The sequence below is a fragment of the Saccopteryx bilineata genome, chromosome 8 (assembly GCF_036850765.1).
Source record: "Saccopteryx bilineata isolate mSacBil1 chromosome 8, mSacBil1_pri_phased_curated, whole genome shotgun sequence".
Classification (NCBI taxonomy): Eukaryota; Metazoa; Chordata; class Mammalia; order Chiroptera; family Emballonuridae; genus Saccopteryx; species Saccopteryx bilineata.
The window spans coordinates 27,954,989-27,964,043 of record NC_089497.1 but is presented as its reverse complement, the minus strand read 5'-3'; the positions used below and the strand labels follow the sequence as shown (position 1 = coordinate 27,964,043).

General features: G+C 43.8%; 1 protein-coding gene across 6 annotated transcripts in view; it reads left to right on the top strand.

Moving 5' to 3' along the window:
- The first annotated feature begins 4,885 nt into the window (after positions 1-4,885).
- Positions 4,886-9,055, top strand: part of TFG (trafficking from ER to golgi regulator) — a 28,563-nt gene continuing 24,393 nt past the window's right edge. The window contains exons 1-2 of one of the 6 annotated variants that reach the window (XM_066240663.1): positions 4,886-5,199; positions 8,048-8,273. In XM_066240663.1, coding sequence (XP_066096760.1) covers positions 8,090-8,273 — 184 coding nt within the window. In that variant the 5' untranslated portion in view covers positions 4,886-5,199; positions 8,048-8,089. Of the gene's footprint in view, positions 5,200-6,442; positions 6,598-8,047; positions 8,274-9,055 lie in introns of those variants that run through there. The other 5 variants (XM_066240660.1, XM_066240665.1, XM_066240659.1 and 2 more) reach the window with 5 other exon arrangements.

The window sequence follows — 9,055 nt, the reverse complement described above, 5'->3', positions numbered from 1 at the left end:
GGGTTGCTGAATTGAGCGCTGGATCATCAACATGACCCCCAAGGTGTTTGGCTTGAGCCCCAAGGTCGCTGAATTGAGCCCAAGGTTCCTGGCTTGAGCAAGAGGTCACTGGCTCAGCTTGAGCCCCTCGGTCAAAGCATGTAAGAGAAGCAATCAATAAACAACTACATTGAAGCAACTGTGAGTTGATGCTTCTCATTTCTCTTTTTCCCCACTCCCTTCCTGTCTTTCTCTCTTCCCCTACAAATGGTAGGGAACTTAGTTTTCATTTTTTTTTGTTCAATAAATATGTGTTGAATACCTAGGAGTTACCAGCCTCTAGGGTACAAAACCTAGGAAGAATTGTCTGCACGGAATAATTTCTCTAAAGAGGGATTGGTCATAGAACCCTATGGTAAGGCAAAAACACTTTAGGGTCTAAATGGATGTGCAATTGGTAGGGCAAACTGAAGTGTTTTGCTTAGCTGGTGTCAAAGGTACATGGTAAATATATCATAATTTTCTCCTTTATTAACTCTACATAAGGCAGCAGCTTCTTTTGTTCTTATGTTCAGCCAATGGAGGGGAGGATGAGCTGACCAACTGGCCCTTATTTGGTTCTCATGACTTTCCCCTTCTGTTTGGAGTTTTTTCATTAAGTTGACTGAGGTTACAACTGAGCTCATTTTCAAGAGGGACGTATCTTCTTTGAAATTCTCACCCAAGGAGAAACTTATACCTTCTTTGGTTACCCTGAGGGTAGCTGAGATGATTGAAAAATTCAAAATGATTTATAGTAACTAGTAAAGGAGGACACGACAAAGCACAAGTTTCATCCAACTTGCTTATGAGGATCATAGTCTTTGTTCTATTTCCTGTCCACCCTGAGAATCTCCTCTTTTCATTCTTGGGATTTCCTCTCTTTTATTTGAAGAGTTCTAGCTAAACAGACATTCATGGAGAAAGAGCAGGTGTAGGTAAGTAAGCTGACTGCCTCTCAAAACCATAGTACCACTCTAACCCTTCTTCAGATGGCTGTGACAAATGGAAAGTAACCTTTGAATGTAGAGCCTCATTTCTCCCCTTGTTACAGCTGGGGTCAAAGGTATTTCCTCACACTGATTTTCCTGTTTTCACATATTTCAAACTTTCACATTTTGATTCAAGGCTATTCTTGGTGTTCATTTAAAAGCAAAATCACCTAGACATAGGGCAGAGGGCCAGGTGAACAGGAAGTTCAATTTTCTCTGGTTCTGTATCTTTCTAAGGTTCACACAAAAAGAGAAGATAAAATGTTTTCCAACAGTACTTCAAAGGATTACATATGAAATTCCTAGAACAATCTTATTAATGGCTTGATTGATGCTTATCCCAATAAATGTGACTATAGGTGCTCAATAACTGATAATTATATGATAATAACTTTTTTGGCTTCATTAACAAAAGGCAGCAATAACTAAAACCAGTGTTTCCACATGCTGTGGGACAATTCATGTTTTTGGTAATGGTGGTAACTAGTTAAATTCAGGTTCTTACCCTGTGGCCAGTTATCATACACATTCTTTGGGAACATAAGTATAGAGACCTGTAACATCAGCAACTGTTGCCACATTACAGAAACAGTAGTAATTATTTTATTGACTCAACAGATATTTATTAAATATCCACTATTCACACTCTGGACAGTCAATCCCAGGTGCTGGAGGAATAGAGAGAATATCATCACTGCCCTCAAATTGAGTTGGGCAGAGGTGTTGGTGTTGGTAAACAAGATAATCAAAACAGAATTTTAAGTACAGATACAGAACAATAACAATAGTGTAGGAAATCACCCATCTAACCTTGAACCCTCTATGACTTGGATTGGGGATTTTTAGTTAAAAGCCCTGAGTGAATGTCTCTTGGACACAAACACCAAGAAGCTGTGTGAGTGAGTGATCTTTGTGTAAACACAAAGGAATGCATGTGAACGGGCTTTAGAAAATTAGCCTAGAGGTTCTAGATGGCCCCTTTCTTTGTGCTTGTTAATTAGCAAAAGAAAAAGAATGTGCTGACCAAATTAGCCCTTTCTCCAGGTCAGCAAAATGGCCATTAATCATTCTTTCTCCTTATCACGGATTTCCCTCCCTTGTAATCTTGTTACCTCTGTTCTGCTTCTGATTAATGAAAGCTAAGGGAGAAGATTCAGGAGGTCTTCTTTGCCTCCCTGGTCAGGCCTCCTCCTCTCTTCCTCTTGACTTAAGTTTGTGTCTTGAGTAGGTTTCTTCCACGTGACACTGGTAGTTCCCAGCAGGCTGGAGGACTACACATGAGATTTCATAAGGACTTGTCTAATTGACAAGTGTTTATTACAAAACGTTAAGGTTATAATGTAGTCTTCACGTTCTTTAATAAAACCACAGAAATATACCATTTATTGTATATCCCACCCAAATAAACAGTCTTATGAGTTGGCATTATCTTATGGGTATTTGTCTAAGTTTGTGTTTTCTTCTTTCATAATCATTGTAGTTCTCCTCGACCTATCGACCTATCTTTCAAAACCTAACTTTTTCTTATCTTGTATGACTAAATATTTGCATAATTTGCCATTCGGCAATCCATGTCTTAGCATATAACCAAGAGATACTCTTATACAAGACACATATACAAGAGGCACACAGCAAAAACTGGAAATAAAAATTTGTTGTATGCTCTCCTAAAGAAATATGATTCAGCAATGAAAAGAAGTGAACTCCAGCTACATGAAATAGCATGGATATATTGAGTGGTTTTATTATACTCAAGAAAATCAAAGATATATACTCTCTGTCTACAAACAAGTGAAACTGAGTATATTCCATAGGCATACATATATATGTGATTAAACAATATAGAACATTAAAAAACAACAACAAAGAAATGCTAACCACAAAATTCAGAGAGACGCACAGGAACCATGTAGGAGAGGAGTCATTAGGAGTAGAGTCGGTAATGTCGTAATCCTTGGGTTGTGTGGTGAGTTCTAGCTGTTCATTATGCTCTCAAATTAATTTAAACAGTAATTGTTATAGAAGATCAAGAATGTAAAAGATCAAAGTTTTTCTGAACAATTTAGTATTAAGCTGAAACAAAAAAATGGGCACTGTATGGCTTTGATTTTTAAGGAGTTCATAGGCTAAAGGGGATTAATTTGACACAATCAGATTATAATTTTGTGTGCTTCTCTATACAGTACATGCTCTATACGACGTATAAATAAACCCAAATGTCCTCAATTTCATACCCAAACACAATATTGTAAGTCTACATCCTGCTGTATAGCTGGCAGCAAAATCTTTCATAAAGTTCTTTATAAAAATTTAAAAATGTTTATTTCTGGAGAATCCTGAGGAAATGTTTTAATGTTGCATAGATGTCCTTGTCCTGTGTCACTTGAGCATCTGATATGGCTTCCAATTAATGCTTTACTCTCTCATTTCTCACTTCTTACCTCAGGCAGCTCCTGCTTCTGCTTTCATCCGAGGAATCATCATTAACCCCTCTCTCAATCTGAACAATGGTGGCAGGGAACAGGTTTGAACATTAAACAAGACTTCACTAATTGTTTGGGGGTGAAGTATGAGGGAATTATAACATAACCTACAGCTGCTTTCAGAGTCCACAAACCCCAGCCCAACCAAGACCAGCCTCTGAATGCCTATTTTCCTAGTTTCCAGCTAGTCCCAGTGTAACAGGGAGCAGTTTATTTCCCAAGGGCAGGACTCTTGAGTGAATGCCCTTTTTCTCAGAGGAGAGAGACGGAATTCTTTCCTCTTATTCCACGTAAAACTTCATTCCCTTAATCTTCTGCCCTAGAATCTCATCCATAGGAAGAGTGGTAACATTCACTTTCTGGGGGGGGGGGATATTTTACCTCTGCTCATATTTGTGTGTTTTTATCCAATCTCAAACAATCTCAAAGACAGCAGAATACTATTATTGGACAGCAGTACATTTGCCCAAATCCGGATTACTTAGTTCTAAATAACAAACAAAGAACTGTTTTTGGAGAAGATTGGGAACTCCTTTCATTTCTTCTATGATACTCTCATCCACAATTCCTGCAAGCAATTAATTTGCTCAAAGAACAATACACTTGGTTGGAAAATACAATTCAGAGGCAAAAGCATTCTAAACTCACATTTTTCACTCTGAAACAGATGTTTCTGAGTTCACTTTAGCCCAGGTCCTTCTATCCAAACTGGGGATCCGGTAAATTCTAATTGCTTTTTGCCTAGTCTGTCTTAAAAGGCAAAACTTGCTTGTAACTTCTAAAACAGTACTCCCTACCCCCAAATTTTACGACTCCTTCTTTCCCTGATGTAGGGGTTCAGTATGAGCCACTTCTTACATAAATACGTGTATTCAGAACAAATGCTTTAGTAAGAGAGGGGCACGCTCAAATATGCCTTTTCCAAAAAGGCTTCTGTAATCCTTAATCAGCCTTAACTTCCAAGCCTTTATTCTTTACACACTCATAGGTTTGTCCTGACATGTACGCGTCATTGTAAACTCCTAGCTCACAAACTGATTCATCCTCATTTCCAGCAGAGTGCATGGCAAAGCGTAGGCGCCCAAAAATGAATGAATGAGTTTGTAGAAGAAAGGCGGGAAAAGGTTGTCTTGCGAGAGTAGGTCGAGGAGAATTACAATGATCACGAAAGAACAAAATGCAAACTTGGACAAATGCCCCCTTTCAGCTGGCTCTTAAAAAAATTCCAGAACAGCACACTCTACGCCCCGCCCACGCGTGATAGACGAGAAATACTGTACAGTCAGGAAAACCGGAAGTTTTTGGTCACGCCTCGCGCATGCGTACAACCATTCAGCTCGGACTTCCTCTACTCGGTCATCCAGTGAGAAAGCACAGACTGCAGCACCCTTAGACCCGGGCCCGCACAGCCCCGCGCCCCTGACGCTGCGCATGCGTCCTGGGTTGCCCTGCTTGCTGTGAGGCGGGGCGAAGGGCCAGAATTTTCTCTTGCGCCCGCCCCTCTTCTTCCTCCACCTGCCACGTACTGGGCCTGAGCTCCCGCTGGGGTTGGTGGGTCCGTGCGATTGGCCCGGGCCCGCGCGAGCCTGCGAGCGAGGTGAGGCGGCTGCGGAGGCCAGCGAAGTGGGCTGTGACTGTCGCCGCCCCCGACGCCTCGGAGCTCGGCGACCTTACACCGGTCGGGTCAGCGCGGCCTCGGGAAGCCGGTACGGCCGCTGGGGACCCGGGCGCGGCCGCTGTCTGGGACAAAGCGGGCGGAAGGCGGGGAAGCGCTGGGAGGGCCTCGTTCGAGCCCGCGGGCGCCGGCGGGTGCGGCCCGTGGTGCCTCGGCTGGGGGCTGCAGGCCGGGGGGCGCGAGGCTGGCTGGGGCCTCGCGTGGGGGAGGGGAGCGGGGTCCCCGGGGGCGGGGCGCGGCGCGGCGGGCCGTGGGGTGTCTGCAGCCCCGAGGGCCGTGGCCGTGGCCGTGGCGGTGGTTTGGCCGGCTCTCGGGGATCGGGCTGCCCGAGGGAGACGGGAGGTGATTGGGGAGGCCTGCGGTGGTCGAGCGCCTACCGCGAGAAGGGTGGAGAATGGCGTCTACGGGAATAAGTTGATGGGGGTCTTGTAAGAGGAACCTGTTTCCTTGGCCTTGTCGGTGCTGAATCGAACGCCGTCTGAAGGCCCGACCCAGTTTTGTAGTGAGGATGGTCGAGAGCTAACTTTTCAGACTTCCCTTTGCTAGGTACTGCACAGAGCCTGCTGCTCACAAAAAATAGGGGATATTTTATCGCTTCAGACTCATTTTGGAATATCCCCTAATTTTTGTGAGTAGTAGGTTTTAGGTGCATGATCTCGTTTAATCGTAAGGATCCTTCCAAATGTAGATATTCCCATTTTGCATGTGATGAAAACGAGGCTTCCAGAAATACTTGTGTAAGGCCACACGGCCTTGTAGGGGGAATCCTGACCATCTTGCTCCATTGCCTCTGGTCAGGCCGATTGAAGGCCCCGTGCATTCAATCTAGGATTGATTTTGCTTAGAATTTCTTAAAGGAAATTGCTACCCTCTGGACGGGCCTAATCACGGTCTTTGGGTTAGTGGGGTTGGAGATTTGATCGTGAAGCTAGATCACGGTTCAAGAGGCAGCCGTCTTATGTGTCCTTGGGCGTGAGAGCAGTGTTTCTGTTGGAAGGTTTCATAAGTTGGTGGCTGTGTCATTCGTTTCTGGACTTAAGAGGGAATGGGGCAAGGACAAAGGTGGGAGAAGAAACTTCTGTCAGGATCTCACCAGCAGCCCGGGACACTAGTAGTAGTTCCTACTAGTTTCTACTTTGAGACTGAAGTTAGAGAAAAAGAGGATCTAAATTATACTGTTTAAGAAAATGTAGGTATGTGATTTTCTCGTAAAGGGAAAATTCTGTGGTACCTACCCTCAGTTTTGTAATATTTGTACAGCATACTGGAAGGAGATGCCTGCAGAAACTGGGGACAACCTTTGGGAAGAAGCCCTGGTTCCTGGCCCCAGGGAATTCACAGCCCATGGGACACACCAAAGAATAAGTGAATTGGCAGGCACTGAAGACAGTGAAGAGATTGGATTTTTTTCTTTTTAAAGTGAGAGGAGGTGAGACAGTGAGACTCCTGCACATGCCTGGAGTGGGGTCCACCTGTCAACCCGTCTGGGGCGGATTCTTGAATCAAGCTATTTTTAGTGCCTGAGGTTGACATGCTTGGACCAGCTGAGCTATCCTCAGTATCTGGGGCCAGCACTCAAACCAGTTGAGCCACTGGCAATGGGAGAGGAAGAGAGAAAAGGGGGGAAAGAGAGAGAGGGGAAGAGATACAGATGGCTGCTTCTCATGTGTGCCCTGAGTTATAATCAAGCCTGGGACAGCCATACCCTGGGCTGACGCTCTATCCACTGAGCCAGACAGTCAGGGCCAAGGGAGAGATTTTAAAAGTAGCGACAACTAGGCCCTGGCCAGTTGGCTCAGTGGTAGAGCGTCGGCCTGGCGTGCAGAAGGCCCAGGTTCGATTCCCGGCCAGGGCACACAGGAGAAGCGCCCATCTGCTTCTCCACCCCTCCCCCTCTCCTTCCTCTCTGTCTCTTTTCTCCTCCCACAGCCAAGGCTCCATTGGAGCAAAGTTGGCCCAGGCGTTGATGATGGCTCTGTGGCCTCTGCCTCAGGTGCTAGAATGGCTCTGTTTGCAACAGAGTGACACCCCAGATGGGCAAGCATTGCCCCCCTGGTGGGCGTGCCGGGTGGATCCCGGTCGGGTGCAAGCGGAAGTCTGTCTGCCTGCCTCCCCGTTTCCAGCTTCAAAAAAATACAAAAAAAAAAAAGGTAGCGACAACTAGATTTTAGATTTGTTAGTAATTTGGTGGATGTAAGGTGTGAGGAAAAGAGAGGAACTAATATATTTTTTTAAATCTTGAACAGCTGGAAGGAAGGAGTTGTCACTAACAGATTGCAAAGACTGTAGAAGAAGCAGATTTTGAAGGGAAGACCAGGAGTTTGTTTTTATTAGAAACAAACGTTAAATTAGAAATCTAAATGGTAATAATATAAGTAGTTAAAAATATGAATGAAATAATAATGAAACTTATTTTCTTATGCACATAATAATATAATCTTTTGATGGTCAGAATTTTTCGGATTCTAGTAATAGTTTTGCTTTTTCAACTTTTTTTTTAAGTGAGGAGGGGAAATAGACATACTGACTCCTCTTGCCTGTGCCCCCACCCGGATCCATCCAGCAATCAGTGCTTGAATCTACTGAGCTATTCTCAATGCCTAAGGCTAAAGCTCAGACCAACCTAGCTATCCTTGGTGCCCAGGGCCAGACACCAGAATCAATCGAGCCCTTGGTTCTTCAGGGAGAGGAGAAGAGACAGAAGAGGGAGAGGGAGGGGAGGAGAAGCAGATGGTTGCTTCTCACCTGTGCCCTGACTGGGTTTCGAACCCAGAACATCTGCATGCCCGGTGCTCTACCTACTTAGCCAACCAGCCAGGGCTGCTTTTTCAACTTTTAAGGTGTGTTTTACAGCTTTTTAATCGTAATCATTTTATCAGTCTTTCTCTTAGTTGTATATATCTGCCATCCTGGATTCCACCATGAATGGACAGTTGGACCTAAGTGGGAAGCTAATCATCAAAGCTCAACTTGGGGAGGATATTCGACGAATTCCCATTCATAATGAAGATATTACTTACGACGAATTAGTGCTAATGATGCAGCGAGTTTTCAGAGGAAAACTTCTGAGTAACGATGAAGTTACAATAAAGTATAAAGATGAAGGTACGTGTCCTTCTAAAGTTAGTTTTTAAAAGCTTAAGTATTATATGCCACCTTTTGCCAATATTTCGTTGAACTATCTTAATAAAAATTCCATACATGTAATTTGAGTACCCACTAGTGGGATGTTTATGTGGTCGTTCCTTTGTAAATTAAAAATAAGGGAGGAATTTATTATGAGAAGGGTTTTCAGTGATAGAACGCTGTCACGTATATTTCTACAGGCATCTTTTTCTCTTCTGCCCGTGCAGTCTGGCTTCCCTTTTGCTTTTCAAACCAAGCTTTTACTCCTATTTCCCAAAGTGAGAGGGGTATCAGTGGGTATTGAATGAAAAAGGGTTCCGTGGTCAACTAAGTATGGAAAAGCTCGTTTAAAAAAGACACGCGTATTTCTTGACTGCAGGAATATGTGCTGCTGTGCACTGTCAGTGTATAGCGTGCCGTGTTGCCAGCCTCATTGGACCACAGCACTATTTTTATGGAGATGGGTTTTAACCTGGCAAATGTTTCATCAAACACAAAGTGGAATTGTAGTAGTAGACTATTTCCTTTTCTTTAAACTGGTTTTCTGTGTTAACATCTCAACTGAAATGAAACTTTGGGTTACCAGTATCTTTCTTGCCACTGATTTATTTGCAGCCCTTTTCACTGTGAGCTCAGTACGGGGCACTGCTATCCCTACTATCCTGTGTTAAATACTCTTATTCCTCAACATCTTGGACATTGTGCTTTCTTCGTTCATTAATAGCTTCTTTTCTGTGTCTGTGGATTTAAAGTAATGATAG